The 22163-nt window shown below is 36.2% G+C and overlaps 3 protein-coding genes across 5 annotated transcripts in view; 2 read left to right on the top strand and 1 right to left on the bottom strand.

Moving 5' to 3' along the window:
* The first annotated feature begins 11242 nt into the window (after positions 1-11242).
* Positions 11243-12168, top strand: LOC133875361 (kunitz type trypsin inhibitor 104-like). Its single transcript, XM_062313474.1, has one exon. It carries the CDS (start codon positions 11327-11329, stop codon positions 11948-11950), a length of 624 nt encoding a protein of 207 aa, XP_062169458.1. The 5' UTR covers positions 11243-11326; the 3' UTR covers positions 11951-12168.
* Positions 12169-13653: 1485 nt separating this feature from the next.
* LOC133876180 (auxin-induced protein 15A-like) lies at positions 13654-13974 on the top strand. Its single transcript, XM_062314465.1, has one exon. The coding sequence runs from the start codon at positions 13654-13656 to the stop codon at positions 13972-13974; it is 321 nt and encodes a 106-aa protein (XP_062170449.1).
* Positions 13975-16237: 2263 nt separating this feature from the next.
* The window catches only part of LOC133876014 (SH2 domain-containing protein B), a 29947-nt gene continuing 24021 nt past the window's right edge, over positions 16238-22163 (bottom strand). The window contains exons 10-13 of one of the 3 annotated variants that reach the window (XM_062314309.1): positions 18222-18571; positions 16876-16911; positions 16552-16623; positions 16238-16440 (exon numbers count right to left, since the gene is read on the bottom strand). In XM_062314309.1, the coding sequence (XP_062170293.1) occupies positions 16422-16440; positions 16552-16623; positions 16876-16911; positions 18222-18571 (477 nt within the window). In that variant the 3' untranslated portion in view covers positions 16238-16421. Of the gene's footprint in view, positions 16441-16551; positions 16630-16875; positions 16912-18221; positions 18572-22163 lie in introns of all 3 variants that reach the window. The other 2 variants (XM_062314310.1, XM_062314311.1) reach the window with 2 other exon arrangements.

Below are 22163 nucleotides of genomic sequence, written 5' to 3'. Positions count from 1 at the left end.
CTGCATCAAAGTTAGTTGAAATTGAATTGAAAAAAAAGGGGGGGGGGGGGGGGGGGGGGGGGGCGGCGCTTTAATTGAATGAAGCCTTCTTTTGAATGCCATAAAGATGATGAGAAAACATTTAAGAAAAAACTTGGAAATCTGTTCATTCGTAATTTTCTACAGCAAGAAAATGAGGAATAACTTAGATCGGATGAAATGAAATGAAAAAAAAAGATAAATTTAAAAATAATGTGCCTTTATGTATTTGTGGTGTTCAACTAAAACTAAAAACTTTATAAAAGCTATAAACTATATCTATAATAAGTATCTAATTATTGGCTATAATTTATACTTATAGCTTAATTTGTAATTATATATATATGAATCGTATCATATCATATTACTTACACTACAAAAAATTCAAGATTTCTGGACAGTTTCAAACCATCCAGAAATGACAAAAAACCGTCTAGAAAAATAGGTCGCAAATTCGGATTCTGGACGGTTTGGGCCAAACCATCCAGAATTAATAATTTCTTTCTCGATTTATTTCTTTCCAAAATTAAAACTGCAGTTTTAATTCTAAAACGATAATTTCTTTTGGGTTTAGGGTCTCGACTAATTTCTTATATATATATATATATATATATATATATATATATATATATATATATATATATATATATATATATATAATTACAAAATGATAAGGGTATTTTCATCCCCCACGAGATTGCTTCCTCATCCTTACCACCGCCGACAGACGCCATATTCGTTAGACAAGTCAAGGAGTTCGTCCACAAAAAAATCGTCAACGCGGCTTCCACACATTCCATTTCCGTTTCAACATGAAAAACACGCACACACAAAACCCAAATGTTTAATTCAAAAATACACAACACATTCTTTGTCAAAACCCCAAAATTTCTTCCACTTTCATAGCCCAAAACCCAAATGAAAAATCAATTCTATGATATTCATAAACATCATAGAAACACAAACATGCCTTACTGACAAGTCTTGGCCCATTGCCTGCTCGATTACTAAATTTCATCCTGATAAGAAATAACAAGTCCAGTAAATTACATTAGCTAAAATCTTCAAATGAATAAAACAAAAATGGTAAAAGAAGCTGAATCAAGAACTTGTCGAATTCCAGAACAGGGGAGAGAAAACAAAGGAGATAGATTAGAGTGGATTACCCCATTTCAAAGATAGGAGAAGGTCCAATGTAAGAACAAGCACCATTGCCACTCGAAGACAAAGGTAAAGAAATCATGGAAGCTTTAGTAGCAGAGCTGGAATCACAGAGAAGTGGATGGAGCATCCCTGATCCTCATTTCTTTGATGAAACTAGTGTGTTCTTGAAGCTCAATGTTGACTTGAACCACTTTCCCGTCCAGATCCCGTCTTCAGTCACCGGCTAGAGAGAGAAGAAGAAGAATGAGAGAGATAGCTTCTTTTTTTTTTCTGAAGGGAATGAGAGGGATAGCTAGAGAGAGAGAGAGGGTCGATGGTTTTAAACTTACAGAGATGGAAAAAAAAAATTGGACGGTTGTAATTTTGGCTGGGAAAAAAATTGGATGAATGTGTTGAAATCTGGGGGCATCACGTAGATTGATGACATGTGTGGGAAAAAAAAAAATCCAGAGGGTTTCTTTTGAAACCGTCTGGAACTGAAATTTTATGGACAGTTTGGTAAAAACCGTCCATAATAAATTTTTTATAGACGGTTTTAGAAAAACCGTCTACAAATTTTGTTTTCTGGATCTGGACGGTTTTAGAAACCGTCTAGAAAAAAACCATCCATAAATGCCTTTTTTTTTTTCTTTTTTTCTTTTTTTTTTTTTTTTTTTTTTTATATAGTGTTAAGCAAATATTTATGACAAGTATAATCATTTTGAGTCATAATTATCCTAACTCTTAAAAATCTAATGATAATACTTAGACCATGTGATCATATGATCTTGTATTTTGGATCGCGTGATCTAACGATTTCTAAGTATTTAATGATAATACTTATATCACATGATCATATTCATATGATGTAATGATTATATGAACATATGCCACAATTTAATCTTATTATACGATTATATGGTCCTATTATATTATATGAATAATATGATTAAGTATTTGAATTGTCATTAGATCATATGATTAAGTATTAATATTATTCGCTTTTACTATTCAATATACATATAACCAATTAGTTATTACTTCTTAGTATATATTAATCATTGTTATTTGTTACTTAATTCATGTTTATATATATATATAAATATTGACTACTGTTATTTGTTACTTAATAAATAATGGGGTTAAGATTTTGATTTCTTGAGAAAACCCTAGCCGCCGAGCTTTCTCTTTAGTTCTTGGCAAGCCCCCTCCGCCCTTTTTTGGTTTTTGTCTTTGTTTTTGTTTTATGCTTTTCTATCGTTGTTGTTTCGGCCCAGCACTGAGCCGTGGGCTACTGGCTTTCTTCTCTCTCAGTGTGAAACCAAGAGGTGAAGATATTTTTCTATAATCCTTCTGAGGATTTGGAGTTTGAGGGTTTCAATCTACTGGTGGATTGATCTAGGTAAGGTGCCAAGCTCGGTTTTCAAGCCATTTTTGGAAGCTAAATCTATGATTCCCTGTCAATCTCTACATGTCACGCGCCCCCCAGGGTGTTCGTCGTCGTCCTCTACCTCTATCGCAACCATGCATGTTTTCCCTAACTGTCCGTACACCAGAGCGTGGTGTTCACGCGCCAGCAAGTTCTCCTTTCTCACTGACTTGTGATGGCTCTTCATCTCCTCCAGTTTGCGGTTGGTGGATCCTAGAGTTTTTGGTGGTTTTCCTGATGGAGATGGGTCTTCTGGTGAGGCGCGTGGTATACACTCGCTGTCTTCGGCGACTCCTTGTGCTCTTTGCCAGCTGGCCAGTGTTGTTTGTTGGTGTTTTGGTTTTTAGTTGTGTTTTGTTGTTTACCCTAGCAACCTGCCATGGTAAATTTTAGATCTAAACTGTAATAGCTGGTTTTAGATTAAAAATTGCACTCTCTTATGTCTTTTAGTGGAACTCATGTGTAAAGAGTGGTCTTATTATTTGTCCATCTGCTAAGGCAACTACTCCCCAAGTCAGGATTTAGTCTTTGACTCTGTTTTTAGCAGTCATTATACTGCTAATTACTGTGACTGGCCCTTTGGGTCTTATATTATAATGAAGGTTTTTCCTTAAAAAATAAAAAATAAAAAATCATAGGATTAAATACAATTCATTCCTCCAAAGTTGTCACCCATTTTCAATTTGGCTACCAAAGTTTAAAAATTTGCAATGTGTCTGCCCCCCCCCCCCCCCCAAAAGTTTTCAAAATTGTCAATGTTGCCACTCTGTCACCCTCACCCATTAAGCCAGACGAAAATGTGAACACGTGCGTGTCACCTGACTTTTTTTTATGCAATTTTATCCGTTTTACCCTCACTCCAAAACAACTTCGTTTTCCTTTCCTTTTCTTCTCAATTTTACCCTTCACAAACGTCGTCGTTTTCCATGTCTTCCTTGCCGGACCTTCACGCGTAGCCCATCTTTTTCAACTGTGAATTTTGCACAGTTAAAGCCCAAGCTACAGAAATCATATTCACGCGTAACCCATATTCAAATTGATAATTAAAATAGAATCCAGTGCTCAAATTTAACCAAAATCACAAAAAGAAAAAGAGGGAATTTGAATTTCTAGGGTTTGAGAACTGACCTAGTAGCGTGAGAATGCTCAATGTTGTAGTAGCCATCATGGTGGCCCAAGTCCTCCACAAACGCCCCCGACCCGACGAATTTAGGAAGGACGAATTGCTTCTTGACGATCTTGTTCTTCGGTGGGGGCAAGGAATATCGATTGTCGATGATGTTGAGGTCATTCTTGGGGAACAAGTTCAGCTCTCTAATCAGCTTCTCGGCCTGAACCGACGACAGATTGGAGCACGCGAATCATTGCACGACGATGCAATTTGGATCTGGGTGATTCACTACAAGACCTTCACGACCAGGATGCGACTCGGCTTTTGCTATAGGCAATTTTTCCATTTAAGTTTAGAAATTTGGCTTTGGATCTTTAGATTTGTTTTCTTTAAAGTTTTTTACATGAAATTTTGCTCTAGCCTCCCTCTTACTTGCATATGCCCATGCTTTGATTCGAAATCCCTAGCCAGTGATGAATCCCTAATAAGATAAGAGTATTGAACTCCTCCTCCCTTCAGTCCAGTTTGAACCCGTCCCAACAACGAACACCTAATTCATGATCTTGATGTGAAGAAAGTCGATTGGGTCCTCTTAAGATCTAGGAGCTTCAATTTTCTAGAACAAGTGGTTGAGGTTTTGGATTTGGTATGGTTTGGTTTGCAGGTGTTGTCTGGTTGTCGTCGGCGTGGTCTGGTGTCTCCGGTGTGCTCTAGTTTGCTGTGATATAAATAAAACAAAGACGTTTTGGGGAAGATGGGTATACCAATGGGGAAGGGAAAACGACGTTGTTTTGGAGTGAGGGTAAAATTGATAAAATTGCATAAAAAAAGTCATGTGACATTCACGTCTTCACATTTATGTCTGGTTTAACAGGTGAGGGTGACGAAATGAAGACATTGACAATTTTGAAAACTTTAGGGTGGCACATTACAAATTTTTAAACTTTGGTAGCCAAATTAAAAATGGGTGACAACTTTGGGGGTGAATTGTATTTAACCCTAATTAATATACTATATAACTAATATATATGAGGCAAGCCTTAATAAGCGAGTCGATCCTTATACGAGCGGGTTCACGAGCTTTAACCGATTCGAGCCGAGTTTATACGATTTTGTATCGTTTAATAATTAAGCCTAGTTTCGTGTTCACAAATGGCTCATTTAATAATCGATTTGAGTACGATTCGTGTTTAATCGAGCCGATCCTGAGTAAGCTCGCGAGTAGCTCAGTTCGTTTACACCCCTATCCAAGAGTCTTTGATATCTCTAAAAAAGTGTAAATATAATATAATGAGAAACTTTAGTAAGTACAAATAATTTATCAATTGAGTGATGTCGAGCCATTTATATACTAGAATCATGCACATAAATTTCATAGAACATTTCTCAACACTTTAAAAACAAGAATATGAAATATTATAATTTTGTATCATTCAATAACCATAAAAATAAATTGTACACATGAGTAACCATTCCTACTATGATCAATAAAAATAATGCAATGATTCAAAATATATTAAAACATCTCCCAATGTCATACACTCATTGTCAAATGTTTTCATCTCGTTTAACTAGGTTTTGCAGTCCTTGCACTACAAAAATTCCTACAATTAGCCACATGGCTACAGTAACCGTTACTGTAGCCACGTGTGCTCAAAGACCATGTCACTGAATGATTCAGGGACGTGGTCCACGTACCACGTGGCCACGTGCTAATGTGGCCACGTCGCCACATGACGACGTGGGATGCGGGCACGTGGCCACATGGCCATGTGTCAAAGAGCCACGTGCCCGCATCCCACATTGCCACGTGTCATGAAGCCACGTGGCTATGTGACCACGTTGCCAAATGGCCACATGTCTTCTATCCATGTGACTAAATGTTATAATTTTTTAAAAATTACAATTTTTTTAGTAACATGGGAGAAAATGTCACGTGGCAAACCAACGACATGCCATAATCCAACACGTGGCATTTTTGGCAACCGATCTATTGCATGCAGCACGTCGCTAATATATTAAATATATAATACATTTGTTTATTGATGCATAGTTATTTAAATAATATATTTGACGTATTAAATAATATAAAGAATGAGATACTTCCCAATGTCTATTTTTTTTTTATCAGAAATTAGTTACCAAATGATGTGTACTTTACATATGAAATAAATAATTTAAAAAATAAATACAACTTTTAATTAATACTACATACATATTTTGGTATATTCTATGGTTTGAACCCTAACCCTAGTTTCGTATTTATATAGCATATATACGTATGGCTAGGGTTTACATTTGTGTACTATATATATACACACATTAAAAATATATACTTGTTTTAATTAATATTATATACATAATTAATAGTATATATACTATTAATTATTAAAGCATTAACCCTAGTTTAGTGCTATATATAGTAATATAAGTAGGGTTAGGGTTGTGTACTACACATATAAAGTATATACTTTAAAAAATATAACAATTTCCTATATATTAATACTATATACATAAACCGCAGTTGTGCTTGTCTGGTACACATAAAAAAGTGAATGCACAAGTTCTTGAGGATCATTTGCCCATCTTATCGTATAGGTTGGATTGGCTTCCACCATAAGCTGCTGCAAAATGCTGATGGTCATCCTCACCAATCTCAGCTTGTAATGCATCACACGAACGGAGGTGATGTGTTGGCCTTGTGGTCCCGATCATTCCAACGTGAGCACAAAGATAAAAATTTGCATGCCTCTATCAGCAGATCCAGTTCAGTGTTCAAAACTTGGTTGAATTGTGACTCACTGACTCCATCCATGAATAATGATCCGATCAGGGTCGATGTTTCCTAATCCGAGCTAAACTCTTATAGAAGTTAATCAAAAGCTCCCTAATTAATAAGAGCCTTCATCTCCTGTTTCAAACACACGTTTAAATAACGAATCTATCATTTCAACCCTTGGAGAATGTGTCCGAACAAATGCCCTATACTTATATTTCAATGGCCACTGCCTTGAGCTGACCACCGCAGTAATTGGTGGTGTAGAATGACTGTCCCGGAGAGTCATGTGGCATCCATCCCAAGTGTGCTACTATGAATTTGGGAAATTTATGAATTTTGGTATTATTGGAAAAAAAAATTATATGTATACCGATTTGCCAACATTTTAGGGTTTCCAAAAATATACATTCCATTATATGAAAAGATTAAACAAATTTGACAAATTTTGAAGAAGATTATAGATTTTTTTAGGGTACTATGAATCTATATAAATTGTGGTATTTTTGAAAAAATAAAAATAAAAACAAAATTTTCACCATCCACCATTTACAATAATATTCGTAATCAACAATTTAAAACAAACATTAAATTTAAACAAGAGTGATGACCACGTTTTTAGTTTTATTTTTAACTTTAACTGTTGATGTGAGGAGATTATAGATTTTTACGGGTGCTATGGATATATACGAGTTTTGGTGTTTTTGAAAAAAAAAAATTTACAAAATTTAAAACGCATTAAATTTACAATAATATTCGTAATCAATAATTTAAAACAAACATTAAAATTAAACGACGACCATGTTCTTACTTTTATTTTTAAGTTTAATTGTTGATCTGAGAAGATTATAAATTTTTTAAGGTGCTATAAATATAGATGAATTTTGGTATCCTCGGAAAAAAAATAAACAAAATTTCCTACATTTTATATTTGAAATAATATACGGAATCAACAGTTTAAAACAAACATTAAATTAGGGTTTAGAGTTTAAAACAAATTAAAACAAACATTACATTTAAACAAGAGTGACACACACGTTTATATTTTTATTTTTTACTTTAAATGTTGATGTAAGGAGATCATAGATTTTTAAGAGTGCTATAGGCATATATGACTTTTGGTGTGTTTGAAAAAAAAAATATACAAAATTTGTCAACATATTAAATTTACAATAATATTCGTAATCAATAATTTAAAACAAACATTAAAGTTAAACAAGTGCAACAATCATGTACAGGAGAATATGACACAGAGTATACCGAACGACCCTACTGCTATGCAGAGCGTGATAGAAGGCACGATGCATTGGGCATCGAATGACGCATACGAACAGACGCTTGGAAAACCTGAATACGCGGGAAGGGTTCAGCAAGTTGGGCCGAACGTTTTGCCTGTATGGGGGACATCATATTCATACTGCACTCCTTCACAGCTACGACCATCCTGGTGCACATCGCAGAGTTGCTTCGTACACGAGGATAGGATTGCCACGATGGAGATCTTGTTATGGGTGTAGACCGATAGAAATGAGGCCTCAGAGCAGCGTATGAGGCAATTCGAGTCCATTCTTGCCTCCATGGGAGCACTACATACGAGCCTTGTTGCTGAGCAGTCTCTAGCTCCAAACGGAGGTAGTACATTGTCTGTACGTAGTGCATCTGCAGGTATGATTACAATTGTGTAAACTCTCTATTTGCTCAATGCTATGGACTTGATATGCATATAGATTAATTTTTTAATGTTATTATTACTTGCAGGTAATGAGAAGACAGTTGGGCCGCTGTCACCCTAGGGTCCAGTGTCACCCCTTGGACGACAGTATTTGCAGTCGCCGCTGGGCCAGCACTCTCCTGTTCGGACACCTTCGCCCACTACACCGTCCCTTGTGCATGAGGCACCCGTTGGCCAGTTGTCGGTTGGTACGGGAAATTGTAATATCCAAAATCGACGAGTGTGAAGAATTGTACAATTTTGGTAGTGCTGTTTTGTTAATAATTATAACAATAACATTTATTTATAAATAATTTATTGTTGTTTTGATTTTGAATTATTGCAATATTGTTTAAATTGTATTTATTGTAAATATTTAAAATATTGTAATAATATTTTGGGGATATTGAAAAAAAAATGTATTTAATGATTTTTTTGTAATATAAAATGACTTGGCAAATTTTAGCCACGTGGCTAATTTTGACCATGTGGCTTCTGCCACATGTTTGACTGTGGCTATGTGGCTGACTGGCGACATAATCCAAAACCACGTAGCCGAAGTTGGCCACATGGATGGGAAGCCACGTGGCTGCATGCCGACGTGGCTTCTAACCACGTCATTGCCACGTTAGTGATGTGGTTAATCCACATCGCCCACATGTTGCGACATGGCTAGGAAGCCACGTGGCACAGTGGCGACATGAACAGCGTGGTCATGTCGCGAAATGTACATTTCGCAACATCTTGATCTCCCACGCCGTGTCCATGTCACTTGTGACACATGGATGACCCCCATTCACGTGACTAACTGCAAGTTTCAAAAATTTTGTTTTTTTTTTTTTGGTAGTGTTGTATTGGGACTGAAACCTCTTATTGGGCAAGAAAAAATGACCTTCTTTAGAGTCCTCTAGCCATGGGTTTGCCTGTATAATTTATGTAAAGGACTTACCCATGACCGATTGCCATGTTGCTTCCCCTTTAAAGCATATATGGTTGCACAATCCCAAAATTTGGGATCCAACTCTCGATATCCTTAAACAATGACTAGCTTTGGTACCAATCTCATAAATCTCAATATGCCACAGGGAGACTCAAATAACAATCAAGATGCTCACATGCAATCAAACTTAATCATTCATAAAATTATACACAAGGTGTCAATTCTCATTTTCTAAAAACTTAGTGTCACATTTTATCATAAAATCATCATCTGTCAAATTAGTAATTAAGTCAATGCCTTTCCAGATCAAACCATGCAATTCGCCATAAAATTCAAATACAAATTTCATAATGGCTCCACTATATCAAATATCAGAGTATGTATCATCGTTATCAAAATATAACTCAACTCACTATTTACATAATTTATTTAAGATTTCACATTTCATTTGAAAATCAATAATAATAAGGCATATGCACTTGTATATACACCAAAGTACATTTTTATTTAAAATTCATATTTTATTTTAAAAATATTTTCATTTGGGCGTATTATTTTTTTTATAAAATATTAATTAATTAGTTCTACTTTCCTTAAGCTCTTTTCCTTAAGCTCTTGCTCCACTACCATGGGGATTTGCCACGCCTAAGTCTGTGTCACCTGTTACTAAATGCAAAATAATTAAATCTCAATACCTGAAATAACAAAATATATATTCTTTAAACAATAAAATTTTTAAAAGTTCATTTTATCTATTAAAAAAAAAAAAAAATTCTTAAAGTCAATTTTTCACTTTTCACTTTTCTCTTTTCTCTATATCTTTTTCTCTCAAATCTTAACCTTTGTTTTTTCCTTAATTTCTCTTTTTCATCCTACGCATCCGTATAGGACCATTTTCTTTCTTTTTCACTTTACATTAAACTCATTCTCTTCTTAAATGTTCTTTCGGGCGTGCCATTTTTTTTTTTTTTTTTTTTTTTTTTTAATTATAATCTACTAGTCTTTATTATATTTAAAATTGACAGAAATTTCTTTTATATAAATTAGTTTGTAAAAAATTTTCTACAATTTACATATAAGAGTAACATGTGTCTTTTAAGCATGTAAGAATCACATTTTTTTTTTAGTAATACTATTAAAAAAGCATGTGAGAAGCACTTGCTATTAAAACAACATACAGTGCTTCTCATCACATGTTAAGGGATGCCACATGTTAATCTTAGTTATGGTTTGTATGAATTAAATTTTCAACAAATCGGTTTGTAGGAAATTTCTGTCAATTCAAAATTACAAATACCAAAGAAATTTATTTCTTGAAATTATGTTTGGATGGTTTAGAAAATTTGAAACAAAATTAGAAAAGATGTTTGAAAATGTGAATGGAATTGAATATAATTGAGAAAAGTATACCTTAAAATGAAATCTAAAATTGTTAAAAAAAACAATAAAAAATAAAAATTGGGGTGGTAGGCGACTCCCGGCCGTCATTTTTGAATTTAGGATCATTCTCTCCAGTCATCTTCTTTTCGGATCAGGAGTGAGAAGAGTCCTCTCATATAACTCTTTTCTTATTTAATTAATAAAAAAAAAAAAGAAAGAAAGAAAGAAAGAAAAGTGTTTACGTGTGAATGGATAGCCTGGGACGCATCCAAAACTTCAAAACAAGTGGCCCAGCTGCACGTTTTACGCAAAGTTTGACTTTTGATATTTTGTTGACTTCTCCCATTAATCATTAATGTACAATTCTACCAACACAATTTTGCTACTGATTTCAAAAAAAAAAAAAAAAAAACACAATTTTGCTACCAATTAAGATCCAACCGTACGTGCTGTTGGCCGTACACGCTTTGGCCTTTACCCTATTAATACAATTAATTAATACACGTAACTCGTTATAATAAGATATGATGCATGGACTTTTATTCACCCCCACCTTCTACGTGTCATGATCTCATCCTATAAATACCACGACATGCATGAAGTCACCCCCGGGCGGCCGTAAGATCGATCCATACACGTAACTCATAATAATAAGATAAGGATGCATGGACTTTTATTCACCCAATCTTCCACGTTGCCCGCACCAAATCCTATAAATACCACAACATGAACTCACAAACTAATTAATTACACAAATCCTTTCCTTCATTACAAAAAAGCATATAATATATTTGTTTTGCAAGATCGAGTCCGTTAATATGAAGTCCTTCATGAGATTGATTGGAAGCCTTAGCTACGTTTGGCTAGTCCTCGGTGCCATATCAGCAGTCGTAGCCCAATTACCATCTCCTGTGGTTGACAGTGCCGGAGCTCCTCTTGAAGCCGGTGTAGAATACTACATCAAGCCTGCTATTACCGATAATGGCGGTCGTTTCACCTTGATTGATCGAAACGGGTCGTGCCCACTCTACGTCGGCCAGGAAAATGTTTCCGGCTTGGAAGGCCTTCCTGTCATCTTCACGCCTTTCCTTGAGGGAGAGACGGTGATTAGGGAGAACAGGGACTTTAAGGTTGTTTTCTCGGCGGCCACAATCTGTGTGCAGTCAACGGCATGGAAGTTGGGCGAGACAGACGCTGAGAGTGGAAGGAGATTAATTGTCACCGGAGAAGACCAAAACCAGCAACGACCCACCGGCAATTACTTCCGGATAGTAAAAGCTGAAGAGGGAGATAACATCTACAACATTTCATGGTGTCCTACGGATGTGTGTCCTATTTGTAAGTTCAACTGCGGGACTGCCGGTGGTTTGGTCGAGAATGGGAAGAGGTTGTTGGCCTTGGACGGGAGTGTGCTTCCGGTTGTGTTTGAGAGGAAGGCTTAAACTTACCAAAACACAAAGGGCTGTGTCGTTTTTGTTAATTATTTACTAGTAATTAATTAAATAAATGGAGCACTTAAATATTAATTAGCTCCTATATATGATCTACTAAATAAATAAAGCTCAGGTACTCGTGTTTAATTTGTAAGTCCCTTGTAAAGTTCGAACGTACGTTGTGACTATTTTTCAGGCCGGCAAATAAAAGAAATTGTTATGTTTTAGATCTCTCTCTCTCTCTCATGAGTTGTTTTATGTACTTGTGAGTCTGTGACAGCATCACAAATTCATCAAACAATGATTTTTTTTTTTTTTCTTTCTAAAATCTCAAAAAAAAAAAAAAAAAAAAAAAAAAATTATGGGATCGACTTGGGTCAGAAATGACTCGTATCATAAGCTATGCTCTTCATCGACATCCATTAGTAAGAACCCACTGGGGACAAGATTTCCCTTGATATTTTCCTTGATCATAGGTGACGCAGCACAAAGCAACAACAACAAAAAATAAAAATACATTTCATGTACGTTGAATGTAATCTTACTGGCCAACAATGAGTTTTGGTAGAATCTCAAAATCAGAAAGAAAAATAAATCAGAACAAGAAAAGAAAAATCTCATTTTGAACAAAAGTATCTTACTTAAGCAAATAGTACTTTAGAAAATATAACTCTTCATGCATGGATGTATTGAATAAAAGGAGTACATGGCTTTATATAATAAGAAATGTGCGCTACTTTGTATTCTTTGAATATACTTAGTTGACGTGGGTGCTTAATTAATCTACCATTGAAATGATTAAGCACTGGTTAAGTAGATTTTATAAGTGGTCTCTCACAATCACTTATTCGAATTCTCTCAAATTCGAGCACATAATTTAAGAGGATTCTAATCCCAAACTATCACCTCATTGCCGATGCCTTCCGGAACTACCAAGTATGCTAATGTCCCCTCTAATGACAAAAATACCCTTCATTAAATTATAAAGTATTTAAAATTATATTAAAAAACTAAAAAAACCAGTTAATTATATTTTTCCCATTTTCTTTAATTTATTTTTAATCTTTTTTTTTTTTTTTTTTTTTTTTTTTTTTCAATTTTAAATTATTTTCGTTTTTTTTCTTAAACTATTTTTAAGCATTTTCATTTTTTTTTTAATTTATAATGACATTTTTATCTTATTAAAAATAATTTCGGATAATTTTTGTCTTTTTTCTTGGTTTCGAGGGGAGAATTGACATATTTTTTTGGTAGTTTAAGGGAGACATTAATATAATTGGTTGTTTATGGAGATATCGACAATTGAGTAGTAGTTTAAGAAAAATATTATTAATCTATGTTTATATATGCCACGTCATAAAGAAATCCTGTGACAGTTTTTTTTCTTTAATGATTAGTAATTAGTTTTAATTCCATTTAACAACTAAAACCAATGTTTACACAGAAACAGCATAAAAGCCGGCAAATGCTTTGATTGGATGATAACAATGTGTGGCCAATCAAGAGTTTTTGGAACTGTAGTCGCACGTTGTGATTGGGACACGTGTTTGTTGTGTTTTTTATTATTTAAACATGTGTGCAAAACCCAAGTTTCAGTTACAACTGAATGAGCCTTATCCACTGTCAAATAATACTCCTACTTTCACTCGATCGGTTGAACTATTTAAGAAACCACTCGATCGATCACTCTCACTCTCTCTCTTCAGGCGATCATGCATTCTCTGATCAACTCGCTGTTCAAGTTCTCGGATGGAAGCCGTCCCAAGAATCCTTACGAACGGCTCGGCAAGGCCGAGAAGGCGAAAGCTGTTCGAGTTCCGAAGGGCCACGTGCCGGTGTATGTGGGCAAAGAGGAAAAGTTGTACGAAGTTCCGGTGAAATATCTTTCGCTCCGATCGTTCCAAGAACTGTTGGCCCAGTCACAGCCGGCGAACGAACTTGATATTAAGAATGATGGCCCAATTGTGCTTACGTGCAATACTGACGTCTTCGATCGGTTACTTATGGAGGCCAAGGCGTACTGTGAAAGTTGATGATCATTTGCTTTTTCATTTTATTCCTTTCTTCTTTGTTTGATTATGTTGTTTATATAATTAAGGGGGGTTTCAACACTGATGTAAATTATTGAATCACGTACAGTTCGAAGAATTGTTGGTTGATAAATATATATCTATTTGTTCACATTGGGTTGAAGAAGATTATTCAATCAAACCCCACTCTTCTTTGCTTTTCTTTCTCGTTTTTTTTTTTTTTTTTTTTTTTTTTTTTTTTTTTTTTCATTTTTTTAGGTTTGAAAAAATTAAACCCTCTAATTCTATTTTGGAAATTTTAACAGGATTTAACGGACGGTTGAAATTGAAAAAAATTGAAGGATGAATACTCTAAATTGACACTTTTTAAAATTTTGGTATTTTTTTTTCTTCAAAAGTAATAAAAGATCAGGTGTTATAAGTTAAGTTCTCTCTAATTTTATTTAACTTTTATTTTTTAAATTGAAAAAAGATTACACTTTTTAATTACGTACCAACACGTGTTTGTAAAAGAGCTATAGATGTAGTATTATTCTATAAAGAATAATAAATGCTAGACCTAATATGAGTTGGATCAATGCATACCAGTCGACACCTTGTATTATTTATAAGCACATCGATCGGTTGGTAATCTACGATTGTTTATAGCACAAGTTCTTTATTTTATATCCCCATACACCTCCCTTACACTCAATTCCTACGTGACGTGCTTTTTTCATTTTAAATCTGTCACTAAATGTTGGTTGATAAAAAAAAAAGATGAAAAAAAATGAGATTTGATATGCACGCAAAATTAAGAACCAAAAAAAAAAATTCATTATATAACTTATCTACGTACATAATTCGATATCATGCATAGTACTGCAAAAAAGTCCAGCCATAAATTTGTTACACGTGTTTGATGGTGCAACAAACCATCAGAGGATTGAGAGAGAAAGGAGATGATTGGCAATGTGGGAAATATTAATACACATCATATCATATCATATATATATATATATATAAAAGTCGAGTTCTTTCTTAGAATGACATAGAATAGTGACACGTGGCATGAACCCATATATAAAAGCCGAGTATTAACTTAGAATTAACATAGAATTACGACACGTAGCGTAAACTCATACTTTTTAAACATTCAACCGGTCTTTTAAATAAAAAAACTGGTGAACTTTAAAGGTTGAACCGATTTTGTCATGATTTTAATAATTTATTATGCTTTAATGAAAAAATCATGGGTGTGAACTGTAAAACATCATAAGACCAAAATAAAGATTTTTTGGCATTATAGCATTAAGTGTCATTATAGCCGCATTAAGTATTGCAATTTTTATTTTTTTATTTTAAAAAAAAAGAATTATAATTAAAAACATCATATCATATAATTTTACACCCATTTTTTAACCTATAATAAAAAAGTACGATGAAGAGGTGTTTAAATTCTAAAGTTAATGAATAATCCCGCACATAGCGGGGGTTATGAGCTAGTTAACATAATAGAGGACTTAATTAGAGAAAGATGTTCACAGCATATATAATGCCTTTATGATAATTTTTGTTCCTCAGAAGACATTTATAAACTATATCATATTCATAGATCGAAATTGATCTGCCATGCAAGGAAAGACAAATTGCTGCATACTATTAAACCACCTTAAAGGGGTTAAAATGTTCTTGAGGTACTTCTTGTGTGAAAGACTACACAGTGAATGCAATGATCATTTAGGCCAGCTAAAATAAGTTGTTGACAACCTAAATTGGAACAGCGGCTGCTATATATGACCGGAGTTCGGACTTTGGGTGACACCGACCCTTATGATCGGACCGGAATTGCGCTAACTATGGGCCAAGCTGGTTATATATCCAAGTCATATTGGGTAAGCACAATTGACCCTTTTGTTAAAAAAAAAAAAAAAAAAGTCATATAACACAAACAGCTAGGGCGCCATGAGATTCTCATCAAGATCTTTCCATTGTGTCATCACCATCCGCTCTAAGAAAAAGCAAATGATTTGCCATTTGCCAATGTTCAGTTAGAATCAGTATGTTTTAAATTAGACAGGGCTTGGTTGTTCCAGCCAACTCAAAAATAACGAAAAATGTTGAGCCACGACTTTTCCTTTGCCAATATTTAGTCAAGAATCAGTAGGTTATAAATGGACACGGCTTGATTATTACAGCCAACACAAAAAGTATGAAAAATGGCACTTCATATATATATATATATATATATATATATATATATATTTTGCAGTTGTAAATGAATGGATGATCCCCTGTTAAAATCACTAGGTTTTTACATTATAGACACTGCAATTCTCAATATACTGATCTACATATATACATAATGGACGCCAAAGAAAAAAAGAAGATACATAAGAATGGTAATGAAGGCACAAGAAAATGGTCACTCTGAACTTAAAGCAGAAGTATATTTTGCTACACAAGCAAAACTAATGACTTCTTATTATCCTGCAAATTGTCAAGCAACAGATGTATTGATCGTTAATATTCATGAATGCAATTTCTGGCATTCAATCTGTAGAGAGAAGAATAATCAATAGAGGTCAAAGAATATCTTGCCTTCCTAATCGAGAGAGCTCAGGCTCTGCCAGCAGCATATCTTGCAGTGGTTTCACATTAGTTTCTCTTTCACTGGAACTACAAAAACAAAGAGCAACATGAATTCTATTTTATCAATTTCAAGCAGGTTTTCTATATTCATATTATCTACTTTAGGCAACACGATATATTCCAAATAAAAATGATTAGCGAATATGCTCCATTTGGTGGAAGAGTGTTGGTGCGGTATGCCGCACATTGAACATGTCATCATCCGATACTGCTACACAGGCTAATTTATTTATTTATTATTATTATTATTTTTTTAATTGGTATGTTACCCACCCGATGGGACTTAAATCCACGACCTCACCCTCCACCCTGCTACAAAGGAAGGAAGTAACATTTGAGCTAAAGCTCATTGACCACAGGCTAAATTAGCAGATCAAAAGCATACATCATATAGAGTTGATTGGCCAATCACAACATTAAACTTCTACAAGAAACTGTTTGGGCTGCGTAACCAAGTAGTATTACACTGTTCCATTCTAAGATCTTATCTTCAAACTACATTATCATCTGAAGAACTGCAATAATTTCACATTTTCCTGCTAAATATGGAAGTCACCTATCCTTGGCAGTTGGCAAATGAGGTTATCTATAATGTAATTGCACCAAACTCAATGATTTCAGCATCTCACTCTGTACAATCCTATGATACTCCAAGCAAAACGGAAATGCAGTCATAGCTATAACTATTTCAACCAGAAAATATGCTGATTGCAAGAGGACAACAGGTTTTCGGTAACACTGCACTTCCCTCCCTCTTTACAGTCTTCAAGAGCAAACACTATGAGGGCCGCTGTCTATGAATCACCATTTGATGAATCTGACTGAAGAGACATCCTACATCAGATACACCCAATAGGATTGTAATAATAAATCTAAAAGTTTCTTCTGTAACTACAACCGCATTTTCACAGGCAAGCCAAGGTAATTGAATAGTAGGCAACATACTGGGGATAAGAAAATTTGAAATGTTTTGCAGCCAATCTTCTCCTGGGAAACTCAATTCGATTGTAGATTTCTACTACACCATATTTGTCTCCGAACTTTGCTATCTAATTTAGTGAGTGCTGGTCCAATAGTCCGAAAAGCATATATAAAAATACTTCCATCCTTTGCCATCCAGAATTCCCAGTTACTACATGTTATTGAAAAAGCATGTGTTTCTCACATACTCAATAGACACATGACAATTTTATAGACTGGGTTGAAAAAAGTTCCTCCAAACTGGGTAATGAGGAAAACTTTGTCCCTAACTATAATAAATAAATAATTAAAATCCACAACCAATAAGGCCCAAACAACTACCATGGACACTTAACCCCAGACCAATAAGAGTTATTTGATAGGCACGGACCTCTCAATTGTCATCACTCCCAAAGCCTTTAGTCATGGGTTTCCAAAGGGGGCAGTTCTTTTCTAAACATTTTTGGGCTACTGCATCATGTTTTTTCACCCTAATAATCAGTTACAAAAGCCTATAGACTTTCTGCGTTTAACTCCTAGTTTTGCAATTCGCCCTTGATTGGGTTTTATTCAAGTTAGTATACGTTCAACAGTTTTCTAGTAAATACGGGCATATAATTTAAAGTAAAAGAAGGAAAAGCGAAAAATGAACTAGATACCGATAAATTGGTTCAAGAGAAAGCAGCCTGTGGTGAAGAGTGCAATCACTGCCAACATAAGTCACAATTAAGCTGCCAGCATCAGGGTGAGGCCAGCTCCTTGAAGTAGGAAACCGGAGTATAAACGTGCCAGGCTCTTGGACACCCCTTGGACCTTGAAGTGAAGATTCTGCTTCTTCTTTTGTTATGAATCCCTCAATCCATTTAGGAGACGTAGAACTCCACATTGCATTAATCCAGTCTCTAGATAATGTGAAAGCTACAGGGAATAACCAACACCACATCTTCTCAAAGTTCTCTTGGGAAAGATACTCTCGACATCCTGCGATTCTCCTCAGAAGCTCAAAGTCCTAAAATAAATAGAAAATCAGCAAATCTATGGAGGTTACGAGCAATCAAGGATTTAATCTAGTAAACCAAAGCTATTTCTGAAGTATGTAAATTGAAATTCACAAATAGAGTGAAAAGAAAAAAATTTTTTGATAAGTAAAAATTCATAAAAAGCGCAAAGGGGCACAACCCTAGTACACAGGAAGTATACAAAAAGAGCCCCTAATTAGAGGAAATGAACGAACAAGAAAGTAAAAAATCAGCAAACGACATACTACCCGGGCTATGCACCGACACCCAAAGATATAACATATGAAGCACATTTCTACAAAGAACCCCCACCGGAACCTCCACATCCTCAAAAAGCCTAGAATTTCTCTCACGCCACAAGCCCCACAAAACACATAAAAGAACCTGCTTCCAAATCCGGTTAACAGTACCACGACCCAACAAAGTACCCCACCCACTCAATAACTCCAAGACACTACTAGGCATAACCCACTCAACCCCAAACAAGCTATAAAAAGAACTCCAAACAACCCGAGCCACTTCACAATGAAGAAGAAGGTGATCAACGGATTCCCCATGCTTCTTACATATAACACACCACTCTACCATCACAATACCACGCCTACGTAAATTGTCATGAGTTAAAATCTTTCCTAAAGCCGCAGTCCAAACAAAGAACGCCACCCGCTTTGGAACTTTAACACGCCATATACCCTTCCACGGAAAAGAAGCCGCCTCGTGACAAACTAAAGCTCTATAGAAAGTCTTCACTTCAAAATTCCTCCTCTTAGAAAGAGTCCACACCACCCTATCAACCTCCCCATGCCAAACCCGAATAGAGTATAAATGTTCATAGAAGGACATCACCATCTCCACCTCCCAATCCTGAGCATAGCGCGTAAAGAGAACATTCCAATGAGTCACACCTCCTACCACCGACAAGTTATCCACCACCCAAGCATCAGGAGAACGCGCGATAGTAAACAAAGCTGGATAATAGAGCTTGAGAGGCCTATCCCCACACCATACATCATGCCAGAAACGAATATGGGACCCATCACCCACCTCAAAACGCAAATACTTCGCAAAATTATCCCACCCCCTTCGAATAAACTTCCAAACACTGACACCATAGGGTCCCGTCACCGGTAGTGAACACCAACCTCCCCTCACACTCCCATACTTCACCTCAATCACCGATCTCCACAACGCATCGCGTTCCTGAGAAAACCTCCAAACCCATTTCCCCAATAAGGCATGATTGAACTTAATAACATTACGAATGCCCAATCCACCAGCCTTGATTGGAGCACAGACACGATGCCAATTTACTAAATGAAATTTAGACTCATCCCCCATACCACTCCACAGAAACTCCCTTTGGAGCCGCTCCAACTTCTTAGCTACACTCACAGGAATAGGGAACAGAGATAAATAATATGTAGGAATGCTAGAGAGAGTACTGTGAATCAACGTCACCCTACCACCCTTGGATAAATAAAGTTTCTTCCAGCCGGCCAACCTTCGTTCCACCTTCTCAATAACCTCATTCCAAATAGAAATAGATTTGAACGGCGCCCCCAACGGCATACCCAAATAGGTCATCGGCAGAGACCCAATTCTACAGCCCAAAATATGTGCCAAAGACTCCACATCTTCCACCTCGCCAATAGGGACCATTTCAGATTTGCCTAAATTGATCCTCAACCCTGACACAGCTTCGAAACAAAGGAAGGTACATCTCAAATTTCGAACATGTTCGGCCTGTGCTCCACAAAAGATTAAGGTATCATCCGCAAACAGCAAATGATTCACCACTAAACCTTCACTATCCCTGATGCCCACCGAGAAACCCGACAACAAACCTTGGATCATAGACGCATTCAACATCTTGCTAAGCGCTTCCATAACCACCACAAACAGCAAAGGAGAAAGAGGATCACCTTGCCTAATCCCCCGCGAGCTCTTAAAGAACCCTGTAGGGGAGCCATTAACCAAAATGGAAAATTTTACAATAGAAACGCAAAAATAAATCCATTCCCTCCACTTCTCCCCAAACCCACGCCTCTGAAGCATGTAAAGTAAGAAATCCCAATTCACGTGATCATATGCTTTTTCCAAATCCAGTTTGCACAATAACCCGACCTCCCCTGACCGCATTTGGCTATCCAGGCATTCATTAGCAATAAGAACAGAATCCAAAATTTGCCGTCCACCAATGAAAGCATTCTGAGAGCTCGAAATAATTTTCCCCAACACTGATTTGAGCCTGTTAGCAAGAACCTTAGAAATAATTTTGTAGACCCCTCCCACCAAACTGATAGGCCTAAAGTCCTTAACCTCCACCGCATCTGTCTTCTTAGGAATAAGAGAAACAAAAGTTGCATTCAAACTCCTCTCAAACTGGCTACTATTATGAAATTCTGAAAAAACCGCCATAATATCTTTTTTGAGAATCCCCCAACATTTCTGAAAGAAGGCCATAGAAAAACCATCTGGACCCGGTGCCTTATCCCCGTTCATGTCCCTCACCACCTCCCACACCTCCTGCTCCTCAAAGGCTCGTTCTAACCAGAGACACTCATCTGCGTCAATGGAAGAGAAAGAAATCTCATCCACCCTAGGCCGCCACAAACTCTGCTCAGTATATAATGTGTCATAATAATTCACAATATGACCCTTAATTTCCACCGGATCGGTAGACAAAGCCCCATTGATCCTCAAAGCTCCCACATAATTGTACCTTCGATGCGAATTAGCCACCCGATGAAAAAATTTTGTGTTATTATCCCCTTCCTTCAGCCACAGAGCCCGAGATTTTTTCCTCCAATTAACCTCCTCAAACAGTAATGTTTTTTCCAACTCCCTAATCATGTCTGACTTCCGTATCCGCTCCTCCTACACTAGCCCTCGAACTTCTTCAATGCACTCCAACTCTTTAATACCTTCCAATAACTCTTTCTTCTTCTTCCCCACATCACCGAAAACCTCTGCATTCAATTTCTTCAAGTCTACCTTTAAAGCTTTCAACTTGTTTGCCAGCACATAACTCGGTAAACCATGAAAATCATAAGACTCCCACCAACGTTGCATATGTTCCACAAAGCCATCGGATTTGAGCCACATGTTTTCAAATTTGAAGTATCTTTTCCCTTCTCTTTGCGTACCACAATCCAACATCAAGGGGAAATGGTCCGATAAAAGTCTAGGCAAACGACTTTGTGACACATCAGGGTAATGTTCTTCCCACTCTGGAGACAATAGAAACCTATCAATTTTAGACCATGCCTGATTATTGGACCAAGTGTACTGCCCACCTTGGAGAGGAATATCCACCAAACTCTGCCCATGAATGAAATCCGAGAAATCTTCCATAGCAGCAGAAAAACCAACAACTCCCGATCGCTCACTCGGAAACCGCACCACATTGAAATCTCCCCCAAAGCACCACGGCCTATCCCACCAATTCATCAATCCAGCCATCTCATCCCACAACACCCTCCTCTCCCCATCATCATTAGGCCCATACACACCCCCAAATGCCCACATAAAACTATCATCGGCGTTACGCAACGAAACAGCTAAAGTATACCGTCCCACACA

This window comes from Alnus glutinosa, chromosome 8, assembly GCF_958979055.1.
Source record: "Alnus glutinosa chromosome 8, dhAlnGlut1.1, whole genome shotgun sequence".
Classification (NCBI taxonomy): domain Eukaryota; kingdom Viridiplantae; phylum Streptophyta; class Magnoliopsida; order Fagales; family Betulaceae; genus Alnus; species Alnus glutinosa.
Note: the sequence above shows the minus strand (reverse complement) of the source record. Positions and strands in the feature narration are given on the sequence as shown.